Below are 17,159 nucleotides of genomic sequence, written 5' to 3'. Positions count from 1 at the left end.
ATGAAACGGGAAACGTGACATGAGGATTGGTTAACAAAGTGGAGCATCAACTCCTAACAAACATGAAATGGAAAACGTGACGTATGATTAGTTCATATAGTCAAGGAAGACCACTTCTCTTATTAATAAAACTAGAAAACAAATGAGTCATGAGATTCCTTCATGCAAGATACGTGAGGTTGGGAAACGTGAGATGCAACTGGTCAGAGGAACTCTGGAGAGGGAGTATGGTCCTGCGAAGACTGGGTTTAGGCAACTGGCGTTTCACACATGGACGGCGTTCTCGGAGTGGCTTAATATAAGGAGGACGCGCTCCCCTAGGCTCCTCCAACGCCTTGTCTCCCAAGCAACTATCTACAACATCTGGATTGAAAGGAACAGAAGGCTTCACGACGACAGTAACACCTCTCCAGCCCAAGTGTTCAAGATTATAGACCGCCAAGTTTGAATAGAGTGGTCCTTTATTACCTTGACAGATTCTAAACTGACAATACCACAGGCACGAGCTGCCACTCCACTGCATCTTTGCGAAATAGCAAAGATTCCAACCGAATCCGGACCAGGCTAAACACACACAACAAACATCATTTCAATGGAGCACACATAAGTAATGAGAGGAGAGGAGTATATACCTTCATCCCAGGCATCTGAACCCAATCAACAGATAAGAACTCTGACAATGTCTCCTCCGCAATCGAGATCAACCTAGGAACCAAAACCCACTGATTAGGCCAATAATAGTCACTACCAATTCAAAAAAAAAAAAAAAAACTTTACCCAGCAGGACTATTAGCATCTCTAAAAAAATTGCTGAGGAGTTGTAACCACAGAGTCGCAGCTTGCATCGTTTGGTAGGTCCCAAAGACTTAAGAGAACAAAAACACAAGTTTACTGCAATTTTCTTTTCATATCCTCATTTCACTTCCAACTCATGCTTAAATACAAAGCTAGAGAAATAAACTAACTACTACTACTACGTAAGCTGTGGATGCAACACACATCCTCAAATCATGGAAACATAACTCCATTAAATAAAAAGCAATATAATAATAACTAAAACATTTGAACAATTAAGATGGTCTTCATGGAGATGGCCACGTCTTCTTCTTCATATTGTATCTCATCATCGTTCACCTGAAATTACAAACACAAGTCAAATAACTTAACACGGTCGAGTCTTTGAAGAAGAGTTTTTCAAACAAAGAAAGGACATACAACAGTAGTTAGCTGCTGCTTCATATATCCATTTTCACAGACAAGCTGAGAAACTTGCTTTTGCTGTCTATCATTCTCCTCCATCAACAGTTTATTCATCGCTGAAAGCTTCCTGTTTACTCTCTGGAGCCTCGACGCCACAAAAACACAGTTAACCAAAAGTCCCAAGATTAAATATATAACACGGATTCTAAGTTGTGAGAAAGAATCTATGAAAAGAGTGTAATTAATACCTCCGGTTTTGAAACCAGACCTTGATCTATATTGGCCAAAAATGGAACATTTACGGGTTCACCGATCAACTGTTGAAGCCGGAGCCAGCTTGGCTTAGGACACTCCGAGTAGACACGCTCTAGTTCATGGATTAACTGTTGGTGATCTCATCGAATGAGGATTGATGAACAGCCTCTTCTCTCATTTTCCGACCAAGGCGGAGAGCATTGAAGGTTGAGTGGCGAGCGACTGCTTGAGCAACTGGAGAATCATGAAACTTTTGATTAGTAGATGAAATCTGCGCAGGTAGGATGAAGCAATGTGTGGATATGAGATCGGTGACTCCGGCTTGTGAAGTAAGCCGGGAAGATGTAGTGACAGAAGAAGGTAAAGAGTTACATGGATTCATTGAAAACATCACAAAAGGTAACGTATTCGTTTCTGAGTGGAATCAAGGATTAAAACCCTGGATCTTAACTTAAGAACAACTTTATTTGGGCTTTTTTCTCGTTTAGTTAGTTAAGCTGGGTATTTACTTCAAATTAAAATGGTCCAAAAAAATCAATAAGCACGACAAATCATTCAAGAATATCTATATTATTAAAAGAGAAATACAAAATAGAAATACCCCTTAATTTTACTATTTATTTAAATTAGAATGCCATTGAAATATTTATTGAACCTATATTTAAGTATACTTGTATTTTCCTAATTTAAATAATAGATTTAAGCATTTAATGTTTTTTTAAAAAATTTAAATAATAGATTTATTTAATTAAATCTTAACCAAAATAGATTTCCTAATATACTTCATATTAACATATTAAATATTTTTAATATTTGTTAGTAATAAATAATAAATAAAAAATCACACATCATAATCAATTTATATAACATATAAATAAAATATAAAATAGTTTATTCATATATTATTAGTATAATAATTTCATAATATAAGTCCAATTAGTTATAAATATTGGATTTTTTATATGATACATTGTGATTTAATAGACAGTTAAAATCACAAAATATAATTATTCAAAGTAATAAATAAAATTTTTATGTTTTAAAATGTTATATTAACAATTATGTAATACATTTTAATTTACTAATTATGTAATACCATTAGTACAAAGAAAAAAATTAAAGTTAAAACAAATATTTATACGGTCACGGGTCAAGCTCTAGAAATAAACAACAACAGCGCAAGATTATTTTTCTTTATCAAATTTATTTTAATAGAAACTATAGTTCCAAATATGTTTATATATTTTATGTAATTATAAATTTAATTTCTTAGTTTTTAAGGGATGCTAAGATTTTGAAATTGGAAAAAAATTATGACCCACCTCTATATTATTTTAATTAGGATAAAATTTATATCAGAATATTTGATTAAACTTCTAATTTTAATTTTTATTATAACTGCAAAGATTAATTTTCAATATAAACTTATGTTTAAATACTACAAATACATTATTTAATATAAAAAAAAACTAAAAACATAAAATGAGGTGGATAGCCTTAAGAAAGAGCAGCAAGTGTACTATTATAATATAGATTTTGAGTAATTCAACATTTTTGAATTTTGGGAGATTTTATATATTAGATAAAATCCCATCTAAACACAATCCACAAATAAACTTCAGCTTTAAAATTAGAGTATCTGAATAAGATTTAACGAACATATATAGTACTGAAAACTCCACTAAACCCGAACTAATATCTCTTATAGATATAACTAGGTATAATCGTTTTACTAATAATTATTAATATATTTCTTATGATTTAAACATGACAATAACTTATTCTTAATCATTTTAGTTTTCTTTGATTTTTATTTCGGTCTACGTCTTCTTAATACAAAGGAAAGATATAAAAATATGAAACCATGAGAGCATAATTACATATCAAATATTACACACAATAAAGTAAAATAAGAATGTGAATTTCTTTTTTGGACAACGAATAATGAGAACTTTTGGTCTCTCTTAATCTACTTTCTATTTTTGAACCAAGAAAATGTATTAAATTATCAAAAAACATTGAAACACACAAATCCAAGTAAAAAGAAAATAAATAAAAATAAAGTTCGATGATAATTTAGAAGAAAACTTAAAAAAAAAATTGAGATAATGATAATATTTTATTGGTTTACTTGATAAATATATACATTGAGTTATCGAAATATTTCATAAGTTTACATTTAATAAACAAAAAAATAGATAATGATAGTTTTATTATTATTATAGTTAATTATATAATGATAAATCTAATTATTCATTAAAAATATATCTACTTTAGCCGTTTTAGAGATTAAACCATTAAACACGTGTTCATAACATGATTACATAAACAATTCTTTAAATTTAATATCAAAGCATAACTTTTTTTATAAATTAAACAGTAATAAAACATATAATTGAAATAACTGCCATTAAATAATTTAGAATAACTAATTCATAATTACAAACTGCATGTAACAAAACCGATTTGTTTCCTAGTTTTTTAAACTCAACGAAAGAAAGAAAAACATAAAAGTCCAACTAAACAGAAAACAAATATCGAAAGTACATAAATATTGATGTCAAAAACCCAAAAAGGATTTAAAGCTAAAGAGAGACTTAAGCTTTGATGTTTTTCATACAGCCGTTAATGCAAACAACTCCACCCATAATATTGTTTGACAAAAAAAAATTGTTTGATATGCACAAAATGATTGAACCACTGAAAAGAGAACGTTCACATCAGAATGAAAGTGATATCATGAAAATAACGCAAGCAATTGAAACAACCAGAAAACACTATACCTAGAGAATGAAAAAAAAACTATAACCAATACAATTAGGAATGAATGAGAAAAATGAAACTATAAAATTTAAAACATTTTACATCCATGAAAAAAATAATTGGTCTTCACTTGTGAAAGTTAAAACAATTATAATTTTAGTTCCAATTAGAAATTTCGAGATAATTATATTATTTAAATGAATAAATTAATGATTTAAGCTAAAAACTAATAACAAACTTGTGGAAGTTAAAATAATTATAATTCCAATTAGAAATTTCGAAATAGTATACTATTTAAATTAATTAAAAATTTCGAAATATTTATATTATTTAAATTAATAAATTAAATATTTAAGCTAAAAACTAATAATAATATGACAAATTAGCAAAATTAGCTAAAATTATGGAGAATGTGACAAATCAGCAAAATCACTTCATAAATAATAGTATAGATTCTCAGAAGTAAAAAATTTACGAATAGAAATGGAGTAGTTTGTCAATTATTTATAAGAAAATAAACAAATTAAATTTTGAGAAATTTCTTAGTTGAAAAGAAACTGCATACATTTAAGAATGAGGAACCTCTCTCTTATATCACCTCTATCTTTTAGAGAGAGGTTCGCCGTTCGTGCCGGTTTCTTCTCCGGCAATCTTGATCCGTGGTGTTCGGGTTTCCTTTCCGGCGTGGATGGATTTGATAGCATCGTATGGTCGGCTTATGTTCTGGTGTCGCACCTATCCTTTGGTGGACGACCGACTTTTGGCTCCGGGGCCCACGCCTTACTCTTCGGTGTTGGACCGCCGCCTTCTGGCTCCGTTTAACATCATCTTCTGGTGTTTGATGGCGGATTAGCTTCGGATTGTACCGGATTCTGTTGGTTCTCCTCTTCTTTGTGCCTCTCTGTTCCAGTAGATTCCGGCTTCGATTGGATTGACAACGGTGTTTTATTGGAATTCCTTCATATGAAGAGGAGTTCTTTTGGCTATAGATCCATGGCGTCGTAAGGTTTTTCGGCGATGGAAGCTAAAGCGGTGTGGCTGGGTCTTTCTCACCTTCATATCTCGTTGGCACGAAACTCTTTGAACGGTAACCTGTTTCCTGTGTGTTCCGGTGGTTTTTCGATTAGTAGTTCTGGCGGTGACGCGCTGGCCGGTGAAGTTCGGTGACGTTCCGGTTTTAGGGCACGTGTCCCATCCTTGCCAAAATGTTAACGCGTGGAGAAGTTTGGATTGGGATCACCGTTTTCCTTTGGGCTTTGTTTCTGGCTTGGCCCGTTTTCTTTCTGTTTGGGCTTTTGTTGTCTCTTTTTAATTTTGGGCTTTTTGGACCTCCACTGTGTTATTATCTTTGTTTATTAATAACTAGTGGTATTCCGGCGCTACGCGCCGGATTCGTATGTGAAAATTATTTTTTGATGTATTTAATAGTGGTTTGTAAAAATAGTATATTATTTTGTTTTGTACTTGCTTAGCACAACATGAATAACAGCATGAGCGGTTTTTATAAATTAATGAATAAGTGGTTTTCATAGATTAATATTTTTTTACCACTAAGAAGAAGACATGTGAAGAAGTAACCTCAGAAACGTCTTTTTTAAAAAAAATCGTTTTTTTCTCTTCTATTTTCCTTTAGGCTTTCTCTTTCTTATTTCTATTTTTTTTGTTTTTTGAACTGGTTAGAAATGATGCAAGAGACTTCGGTTGCACTTGCTCATACCCGGTTATCTTGAGTGCTTTTGGTTAAAATCGTTGATTGATGGTTCCATGATATTACCAACTGCTTCTCGACGATTGATCTGCACATGCGATGATAATATTTCTTTGGATTAGTTTATGGAGTTTTTTTATTGATTTATAATGAATGATTTGAAATCCATTATATGATAGGCTTTTACTATTAATCAACATAATAACCTAATTTTATTAAATTGATGACATATTCATAATTTCATATATGTTGGTTTGTTTTATAATTTTATCTCTATCTCTATTAAAATTTAGAATAGTGTTCATTATTTTAATGCGTGGAAACACATTCTTTGTTCACATTGATCCAATAATTTAAAAGTATATAATACAATTTAAATGAACTGGGAGGAGACAGAGCTAACACCAATATATATCTAATATATCGGAGCCTAAGTCAATGACATGATTACTCAAAATGGTTACATGGCGATTAGATTCTTTTCGAGTCAAACCGAGACAAAATATCCTCTCATTTTATTATCTCTTTTGAGGACAGAGGAGGAGAAATAACAAAGAAAATGAAAAACAAAGAGTGAGCATCATTACCAGAAAGGTACAATGACTTAGAAGTAGAGCTAGAGCATAGAGGGATACGGTCTTCTGCAATCACATCGTTAAGTTCGGCATCTTTTAGCATCTACACGCAAGATTTGTGGTATAGTGATTAGAGTTTGACAAAGGGTTTTGACACGCAAAAACACATATCATTGACTAAGAAACTTGCACATATGCTTGTAAACTCAGGAGATGAAGCTTTCAGGCTCCTACAGTAGCAGCTGATTAGTACTTTACCAGTTGGTTTAAGACACTAAGAAGAAAGACCTGAAAAAGCCTGTTTCAGAGAATAAAGACGCCGGTATCTTCTCAAGTTTGGTTCCTTCATTGAACCGAATCGAGAAAGGAGCATCAGACAAACGAAAATTGGTGTTGCTGCGTGTGACTTCAAATCCGGTTAACGTGTAAAGAGAGCCTTCGCATAAACCATCCATGAACCTAAGCTGACGGTTCGCACCAACAGATCCTTGCGTAACCGTTGACTGTCAATACAAAGAAATCAAAACGTTAAGACTATGAGTATGTAACTATCGCAAATGGCGGTTAATTTCACAGAATCTTAATGGAATAAACTACAAATAAAAATTATGAAAAGAACCTTACATTCTCATCGACAAAAAGTATGTCAATACTCATCAATTCACCACCTTTCCTCACGTTTCTGGCCTCCCCGAATCGCAACCAAACCTCGACAACGTTGGAACACGGGCCTGCTTTCAAATCGGTAAGAAGGACTTGTGAATTCACCATTGTAATAACCGAAAATTGAACAGAGTTATCTTCTGATTCGCATCGAAGCTGTGATGTTCATGTCTGAATGAGTAGGTATTTATACCCAAAGCTCTACTGAGTAACCATGGGGAAGAGAACGGATTGAATGCTAATGAGTGGGGTAATGCAGAATTTACAGGAAATAAAGAGAAGAAACACGAAACGGTGAAACCGTCATAGGGCAATCAATCGTCTTCATGCACGGGCCTGATACAAAATAAAACAGAGTTTATTAGTATATAAGCCCAACACTTCGAAAAAAGTTTATTAGTATATAAGCCCAACACGTCGACGACGTCACTCTATTACGGGCAGAGTTATGACATGGGCCGGAAACAAAACAGAATAGAATTTATCATATAAAGCCCAACACGAAAATAAGAGCCAATGAACAGTTGGCAGATGTCATTATTCCCCCCATAGAGATAAAAAAACTGATTTTATTAATATAGACAGATAGATATCAGATGACAAAAAAAAAAAAAAAACTGCATATGTATACTTATACTTAAAAACAAATTAAAAATGGTTGCTGTTTCTCAATGAAACCCCTTCGTCTCTTCGTCGAAGCAAAGTAGCAGATGATGAGAAGAGAGAAACATTCTTCCTTCCATTCTATATTATTATTTAATCAAGAGAAATTCCTCTACAATTCCTCATTTTTCAAAACAAAAAATCCAAATCCAAAGAACCGAACCGAATCGAAAAAGTAGTATCTGAATCAAAATTGGTTATATATCTGAATAGGTTCAAAATTTTAGTATATAAAAAACCGAAACCAAACCCATCCAAATATATCTGAATCATATTTATATACTTGAATATGTCTAGCTATTTTTTAGATTTAATATCCAAAAAATATCCAAAATTATAAGATATTTTAAAATTTTGTATAATATTTTAAAATATATACAAATAGTCAAAATTAAATATGTAAAATAACTAAACAATACTCAAAACACCAAAAATAATTAAAATGTATATTGATTGTCCATCCAAATATTCAAACTAAACAAATTTTTATGCTAATTTTAGGTATTTTATCATACGTTATTCAAATTTATATGTTATATATTATTTTTATTTTTAGATTTTGAAAAATTTAAATTATATGTGAATATTAAAATTTTAAAAATAATTTAAACGGGTTATCCGAATCCGCAAAGATCCAAACCGAACCGAACCCGAAATTTTCTAAATACCCGACTAAAAAATTTAAATCCAAAAATCCAAACAGACCCAAACTGGACCCAAATGAATACCCGAACGCCCACCTTTAGTTTATACTCTTCTCGAGACACAGTTGGATTTTGATTAAGAAGATCTCTCTTCCATTGTAATATGGATTACAACAAATGATATACTTTTGTCATTCATCAAAATGATAATAAATTTTTAAATTCATAGCAAACATTGTATTTTCAAATCTATAGTATTATAATGACCAATAAATTTCTTCTCTTGAAATCATAATTTGAACCTTAAGAATTGATTCATTACATTTTATAATATTTTTTTCATTAAAGTCTTTTCAAATACAATTACAATAAAATCTTCCAAAATTGAATAACACAAATAATAGAATTAGAAAATTAGTGAATTGAATAGAATTTAAAGTATCTTAGTAGAATGATTTAAATACATAATCCAATATGACAAGAAAAATAGTTAATAACACAATTTTTTAAAAAATTGAAGAAATACATTATTGAATAACACAAGAATTTAGTTAATATCAATTCTTTCAAATTCAGTTGAACTTCTAAATTGATGTAGTAACTCAACAAATAGCGATTGGTCCGAATCATTAAAAGAGTAAACTATTTTTTTGGTTAAATCCGGTATAATTCAATAATTTCATCTGATAAATAAGATCAACCCTTGTTTAAGTTTTATTTGCCACACCCTTTCTTCATTAATTTTTTTTCTAGTATCAAGAGAGATCCTTGCATCCAGAACACATTTTTCTTTCTTAAATCACAACACGCCATCTGAACAAAAGCGTGAAAATGAAAGGAAGAAAATGAAGAAAAGTTTCTAGAACCACAAACTGTAGTTCTTTTGAAGAGGTCACAGTATTGGTCTAATTGTAATGCCATAATCAAGTTTTTAAATTATGTTTTACCAAAAAATAATAATTAAACTATGCTCTTCGATATATTTTATTTAAATTATAAATATTAATATGAGAGTAATAAAATTCAATAAAATAACCGAATTACATTAATTGTTTATAAAAACAGTAAATTTAAAACACTAAAATATAGTTTTTGCATGTTTTCCTACAAACCCATTCCTTAAACTATTGTAATCAAATATTTAATCATAAAAGTCTTAATTGATAACAAAATCAATCCAGATAATCTTTTATGTGATATGTTATACCAAAAATAACTACTTATCCATTTTAACTTCGAATTTTTTTTTTTTTTACATGTATTGATCCAAAGTATAATTTCTCTATAATATTATTTTAAAAGCCAATTTTCTACGTGCCATGGTTACACTAATTCTTAAAATGGTCAATTACATATTTCTCCTTAATGAATTAAACACATTTTATCTAATTACCATTAATAATTTTTTTTAATTTCCTTTTTTTGCTTAGTAGTTTCTGATTAAGTTTTAGTTATAATTTCCTTTTTCTTTATAACTCTTATAAAACCATATAAATCACAAAAACATATTTATAAGTTTACAATAGATATTTTATATATTAAATATATATAACCTAATTTAGAACAGGAAACTTTCCAAAAAAACAAAAATAATTAAATTTTTAGAAAATATAAGTTAAATAGCCTGAAAATATGAGACTAATTAAATTTTTTATTAGGACTACATTTTTGATCAAAAACAATAAAAAAACTTTCAAATAACACAAATTGATGGTATGATCAACATTTTTGTTTTGAAAAAATGATTTAAAATAAGACTAACTTAAAACAATTTGATAATTTACACCATAAGAGTCTTATTATAGTATAATTATACGTGACATGTTTACGTTAATTCATAAAACGGTCAAGTACATAGTTACCCTTAACAAATTAAATACATTTTATTAAATTGCCATTAATAAAAAAAATTCGTGTACTTTTTTTGCTTATTATTTCCTAATTAAGTTTTAGTTTTAATTTCCTTTTACTTTATAACTCTTATGAGAGCATATAAATCACAAAAACATGTCTATTAAATTGACAATATAGTTTGTATATAAATATATATAACATGGTTTAGAAAAGGTTACAAAATAAGAAAAAATAAATATATTTTTCAAAAAATAATAATACATTTTATTAGGTCTATATTTTGATCAAATTATTAGAAAAAATAACAAAAATCTTTTAAATTGCACAAATCGAAATGATAATATAATTGGATAATTTGTCCAATACGTATTAAACCCATTGACGGGTCATGTTAAACTTGGAGCGTAGAGGATTTGTATTGAACCCATTGACGGGTCATGTTAAACTTGGAGCGTAGAGGATTTCACGCGGCTATTTCCGGTTAAATTTGAACATGTTTGGTTTAATCCAAAATCATCCATTTCCGGTTAACCTTGGAGCATAGAGGATTTTTATTTTTTATTAAAAATAATTTATTTGTTTTTTACTTCTACTGGGTTTGGTTTGGTTTAATACATTAATTTATTAGAAATTGCATGTAATATACACCAAAAAATAAAACTAAATTAACCAATAATCAAAGTTACTTCCTCTCTTATTTTTCATCTTTCTTATTTTTTGGTCTTTCTTCTTCTTATTTTTTCTCTTTCTATCCTCTCTCAAAATCTAATTATGGTTTTTTGGGTATTTTACAAATAACCTTTTAATTTATCTTTAAAATTTTTATTCTTGTCATGTCTTTTTTTCAAGGAAATGTGTTAGGACCTGACTGATGTAACCGCAGCGATTGCGGTTGTGGGAGTTTGCGGATGCACGTGGTTCCGGTTTTAAACAATTTTTAGAAATTTGTACGACTGGTACTGCGGTTATAAATTGGTGCGTTTGCGGGATACTTATGACTGGTTAACCATTAAATAGAACATCAGTTAACAAATAATTAACAATATTTATATTTTATATAATTATAAAAATATTAAACATCATAATATTATAATAAATAGAAAAATTGTATTTTAAATTTTTTAAAATTATAGAAAATATTTTTATTTTAAAAATTTATAATATAAATTAAAATATAATAGACATATTTTAGTATTTCTTTTATTTCAATTTAAAATTTTTATTTTTGTATTTATATTGTTTTTGAAAAAAGAAAAAAAATTTACCCTCCCGCAACCACAAACGCTAAATGAAACCAGGTTTTGAATTTAAGAGGTTTGAAGCGGTTTGAGTGATTGTTGTAAAAAGCCAACAACCGCTACCAAAGCTGCGTTTGCGGATGGTAGCAGGGAAACCAGTCATGCCCTTAGAAAATTGTTAAATAATATCCCGTAAATTGACTAAATGATATTTATAGCCTTAGAAAATTATATTTCTTCTTCTATATTTAACCATACATGAACTAAGATGTTAGGGACACGAGAAATAGAAGCAGAATTAAAATACTACTTATTTAGAATACAACACAATAATTCAAGTAAAACTATAATATTTACCAGAAAATATATTTATAAATAAGTGGTTGAATCCTAAATTGTAACATCATTCAAGTTGCTTCGTATTTTTTTGGTAAAATTTGTTTCATATATATGAACCAGAAATGTTTAATTAAAAATGTTTTCAATTTCTAGAGTTCCAATCAAATCAGATTGCAATTGGATTTAGCTATGGATAACAAAAACTTTTGTTAAGTACTAATTATTAACATATTAGCTTATTGTCATTGATAAAATCAGATACGATAGCAACACCATCCTAAATAACCGAACATATAATCTAATAGTTTAACTTCTATAAAAATATTTTGCCAATTTTGTAAACTAAATTAAAGAAGAAACTAGAAACAAAGCCACGGCCGTGTTTTAACGCCGGTCAAACTCTGGTAATCTTTATATAGAAGTAATGTTTCAATCTCTTTGGAGATTGTACCAGTTAACATTTTTTCACACGTATGCTGCATTTTGAGAAACAAAATCAAACATATTACAAAAGTATGTATAAAATTATTTGTTTTCTTACATTTGGACAAGAGGAAATACTTCTAGTTTTGATGGTATTGGTTAGATTACTGAGCTCGAGTGTGACCTACACTCTATGAGCTTTCCTACATTCAGCATCAACTGTACATTATAAATATTTATACACAGTTTAATTTACATGCTATTTTTTCGATGTAAAGAATATAGTATTATCTAATAATTGATAGTGATTATTTTAGGCTTACTGTAATCAAAAGGCATCTATAATATTCATTCATTAGTTATATTGTGTATCTTGCAACTGAAAAGGGAGATATAACTGTTTTACTCCTCTCCATAAACTTTACTAATGAGCATACTAAGCATTAGCAATATCACACAATACTTACACTAACATCAAGCTACTAGTAACCAGACGAACTTGCTACATCCCTTTCTTTTCCTTTAAATCTCGATCCCACCAAGCTGATTTTAGAAATATCATATGTGATTTCATAAAACTCTTCTGTGATTTCTTCTTCAGAACTGTCTTCAGCTTCCACTTCTATTTTCACTTTCATTGGATATGTTAACTAGCTTTGCATCCATCTCTGCACTGAATTCCCCTTCCAGCATTTTCACGGCTTTTGGATGTTAGAAGACCTTTAAACCAGAGAATACCACAGCCAATCAACAGCAAGAAATGCACAGCCAAACCAACCCCGATTCCTACCCATATGTGTGACTGTGAACTTGAAGAGGTCCCATTCATAACTGGCGAAACGAATATGTAATTTGGTTAGATAATGATGGTATAGAATCAGAAAACCAATTAATCTTGTTTTCATATTTACCTAGATCAACAGCTATAGCTGATATAAGAGGACCGTAAACACGTTTTACAGGAGTGGCTACAGTCCCTTTCCCAGCCCAATACAAGTGTATCTCTAGAGACTAATTGTTTACTGTGACTGGAAATGTCTTCACAACGGCTTTTCCAGCACCTCCAGCCTCCTCGGCGATATTGAAATCTTTCAGAACAAGTACTCCCTGCATGTATTATGTCAACCGCTTTGGATCAGATTCCTTTTTGGTTATTTATTACCATCCAAACATCAAGACTCAAAGTTGTTACCTAAATATGTATGTCAAAGAGGCGTTTACCTCAGTTTGTGTAACCGCTGGTATCATTGAATATAATTTCAGCAAAGTGTACATCTTGTAGTTTCTGCTAGTGAGACAAAACATGTAATATGTCAAGAAGATCGGGGAAAGTCGTGCTTGAGCGTACAATTCAGGATTTTCCACTCCTATGAGTTTGGATGGATCCGACGAGATTATTGTTCCTTTGGGAACATCACGAGAATCCTCCGAGTTCTTGTATTGCTAGAGAGCGAAGAGAAGCAAAAGAAATATAAAAAATAAAAAAATAAGAAAAAGATAAGAAAAAAATTGAAAAAATAAAAGAAATAGAAAGAGTAGATTTGCAAAGTTCTATTTAGGTGTGTTATTTGATAGTGTATTTAGAATTAATTCTATAGGTTTTCTATTTTAGTGTTATTCAATGATGGATTTAAAATTTGTTTCTAAATCTAGTGTTATTGATTATTGTATTTAAAATATCTTTACTAAATAGTTTTAAAATCTTGTGTTATTGGTTTATGTATTTCAAATCTTTTTAACAAAAGAATTTTAATTCTTGTGTTATTCAATCAAAGATTAAAATTCAACATTTTAAATCTAGTGTTATTCATGTTTGATAGATGTTTACAATTCATTTGATTTGAAATATTCTGAAGGGGATTTAAATTTACTTTTCTGTGTAAACTCTTTCTATCAAAATCTTCCATTTTACCTTGAGATTTGTGAAACCAAAACACATCTAACGTAAATTCTAAGGTCAAGCTAACTTATGGACAAAACAAAAACAAAATATAAAAGGGAAAACTACCAAAACGGAACAAAAATTTAGCATGGTTGTCCTTTTGGTATAAAATCAATTTTGTCCATTTTATCTCCTTTTTACCCTTTTTCTTTATGAAATTTAATGAAATAAATAGTTTAATGAATCAGAAAAATTATTAAAAATATAAAAAATTAATAAAACACCGATATACACAAACACATATATTTTTTTGGTTGAAAAACTTGATAAATAAAATTTTTAAATTTTGTTCTACTAAAAGTAGAACTCGTCTTCTACGGAAAATGAGTTAGTAGAAAACGAATTCCTGAATAAACAAGTCCATCTACCTTTTTTAGAACGAAAAATCTACTTTTCATTAAAATTCTGAATATGAGGAATGCGAATTCTACTAATGGTAAATATATTTACTTTTCTCTCAAATGCAGTTTCTACTTTTATGAAGTATTCTAAAATTTCGGGAATGCGAAATCTAAGTACAACACGTACGTCTACATGAGGTAGAAATTGCATTCAAGATTTTTGTCATGGTTCTACTCATTGTAGAAGGTGCCTTCTACGGATAAGAAAACATGTTTTTTTCGAAAATTAAGGAAGTTTCTGTTAAGAAAATATTCTAAAAATATTCTTAAAATATTCTAACTTCCTAAAACGTGTTTTGATCGATTTACTTTGCCAAAATATAAAAAAACAATTTTTCCTTTTCTTCTTCATCAATATATGATTTCTCCATAATTTGTCTTGTGATTTTCACAAACTCTTGTTCTATGATGCATATCTATACAACATGTGGTGTTTGGGAATTTGGTTCAACCACTGGATGAGTTTTTTCGGCTGATGACAAAGGGGGTAGGCTACTGTTATTGGAATCAAGTTCTACATTAGAAGATTTTAAAAGAATGGTTGTGGAGGATTTTGATATGGAAGAAGATTAGGGTTAGTAGGGATATTTGGTTCCGTACTTCAGTATGTTTTGTTCCTTTTAAAAAATTTTTTTTTTACATTTCTTTTGCTTTTCTAAAACATTTTATTTTTATCTTTTCCATTAAAAATGGTTTTAAAATATGTTTAATTTGATTAATGAAATGTTAGTTTTGGTATTATAAAAAATATTATACTATATGGACAACTTAGTGATGGTATTATACTAAAAGGACAACCATCCTAAATTTTTGTTCCGTTTTGGAAATTTTCTCAATATAAAATAGAAGAAACATTATCTACTTTATATCTATAAGAACAAGAGCATACATCAAACCTATTTTCCAATAGAAAAATAGCTTTCATTCTGGGACCAAACCCAGATTTCCTTCTATCAAATTGATTAACTTGTTGAAACACAATCTCTTCGTTTGATAATTCATATGTGCTCTTTATTTTGTTAACTTGTTGATTCACATGGATTAACATCATTTCATTTTTACTGTCATAATAATTAAAATGATATTGTCATTGTCTATAGTAATCTTATGATTATATAGTTTTGTTGCGTTTGAAGTATTTTTGTTTCAGTTTATATTCTTATAAAAATTTCCTTCACATAAATTTCAAATTAGAATCCTTTTAAATGTAGTCCAATTCTGTTATAGAAATAAAATGATATCTTTTTGATTTATAAATAAATTGATAAGGATTTTAAAATTATAGATAACTCGTATATATTAAATTTTAAACTGAATTCAAATTTTTTTTTAAATCTTATCTATTTTAAATCTGATGGAGTTGATTTAGAATTATACAGCCAATAACACCCCCTTAGAGTTTTTGGATTTGGATTAAAATAAGAGAGATAAAAAAAGAATGTAAGAAAAGCTTAAGATGAAAAGAAGAGAAGCTTATGAGAAGAATAGAGTGTATCAAAGTGAAGAAAACAGTATGAGGATCAATTTCAACAAGTGATGAAGTGAGATATTTAAATTTGATGTATTAACTCAACAAACCGGTCCGAATCATGATCAATTTCAACTGGAAGTGAGATATTTAAATTTGTAGTTTTCAGATTTAAGAAGGAAATAAATGAGAGAAAGCAAATAGAATACAAGAGAAGCTCAAAATGAGAAAAAGAGAAGAGTGTTGAAAACTTTGAGAGATAATGTGCATAAATCATGATCAAATTCAACTTGAAGTGATGAAAATGGAATATTTATGAGGTGGTATGGATTCAAAAAATTAATTGATTTTGAAAAAATCAACTGAAGACATAAATAATACATTTAAAGTATTTTAAATGATTTGATGAGAATTTTAATGTATTTGTCTAATTCTTTAATTTTAGATTTTAAAAGAATACAAATAAATTTGATAAAAACTAATTCTTTTAAATTTCACGAACTAAAACTGCACAAAAAAACAACACAAATTTTACTGATAAAAATAATAAAACCATAATTATTTTCATACCATATAGATAAATAAATTCATTTTATGGAATAAAAACTCCACTAACAAAAAATAATTAAAAGTAATTATCTTATATCACTATTTAAAGATATAGAGATAAGACTATGTCGGAATATAAAAAATTTTGCTCCTCCTTTGTATTATGAATTACAAGTTTACAACTAATGATATAATTTTGTCATTCGTCCGAATGATAATATATCTTAAAATTAATTATGAACATTACATTTCCAAATATATTGTATTATAATCAATAAATTTAACATATATATACATATATATATATCAAATATAGTTTCCATAAATCCACCAAAAGTGAATAACATAAACATTTCATAAAACTAAAAAAAATAGTGAATTGAATAACACTAGAATTTAAAGTATATTAGTACAATGATTTTAAATAAACATAATCCAATAACACAAGAAAAAAATCCAATAACACAGTTTTTT

The 17,159-nt window shown here is 29.0% G+C and overlaps 1 protein-coding gene across 6 annotated transcripts; it reads right to left on the bottom strand.

Moving 5' to 3' along the window:
* Positions 1-5: 5 nt before the first annotated feature.
* Positions 6-7,497, bottom strand: LOC106410196. 6 transcript variants are annotated; one of them, XR_007326243.1, is made up of 9 exons: positions 7,126-7,497; positions 6,514-7,004; positions 5,936-6,014; positions 1,449-1,689; positions 1,216-1,338; positions 778-1,134; positions 633-705; positions 469-564; positions 6-363 (listed from the first exon to the last, which is right to left on the bottom strand). XR_007326243.1 is itself a non-coding variant. In XM_022705913.2 (3 exons), exons 1-3 carry the CDS (start codon positions 7,270-7,272, stop codon positions 6,598-6,600), a joined length of 369 nt encoding a protein of 122 aa, XP_022561634.1. In that variant the 5' UTR covers positions 7,273-7,449; the 3' UTR covers positions 6,322-6,597. The 6 variants fall into 6 exon arrangements, 2 of the variants coding, with proteins under 2 accessions (XP_022561634.1, XP_013706133.1); XR_002659883.2 differs by having other exon boundaries at positions 6-564; positions 6,514-6,604; positions 6,760-7,004; positions 7,126-7,494; XR_002659884.2 differs by having other exon boundaries at positions 6-564; positions 6,514-6,604; positions 6,790-7,004; positions 7,126-7,494.
* Between the last annotated feature and the right edge of the window lie 9,662 nt (positions 7,498-17,159).

The sequence above is a fragment of the Brassica napus genome, chromosome C7, assembly GCF_020379485.1.
Source record: "Brassica napus cultivar Da-Ae chromosome C7, Da-Ae, whole genome shotgun sequence".
Lineage (NCBI taxonomy): Eukaryota > Viridiplantae > Streptophyta > Magnoliopsida > Brassicales > Brassicaceae > Brassica > Brassica napus.
This window is presented reverse-complemented; position numbering and strand designations above follow the sequence as displayed.

Excerpts from the sequence above, each read along its gene's own strand:
- LOC106410196 (XM_013850679.3), bottom strand. The coding sequence starts at position 7,272 with ATGGTGAATTCACAAGTCCTTCTTACCGATTTGAAAGCAGGCCCGTGT. Across the intron at positions 7,005-7,125 it reads TACTTTTTGTCGATGAGAAT|TCAACGGTTACGCAAGGATC; the intron begins GTAAGGTTCTTT and ends TTGTATTGACAG.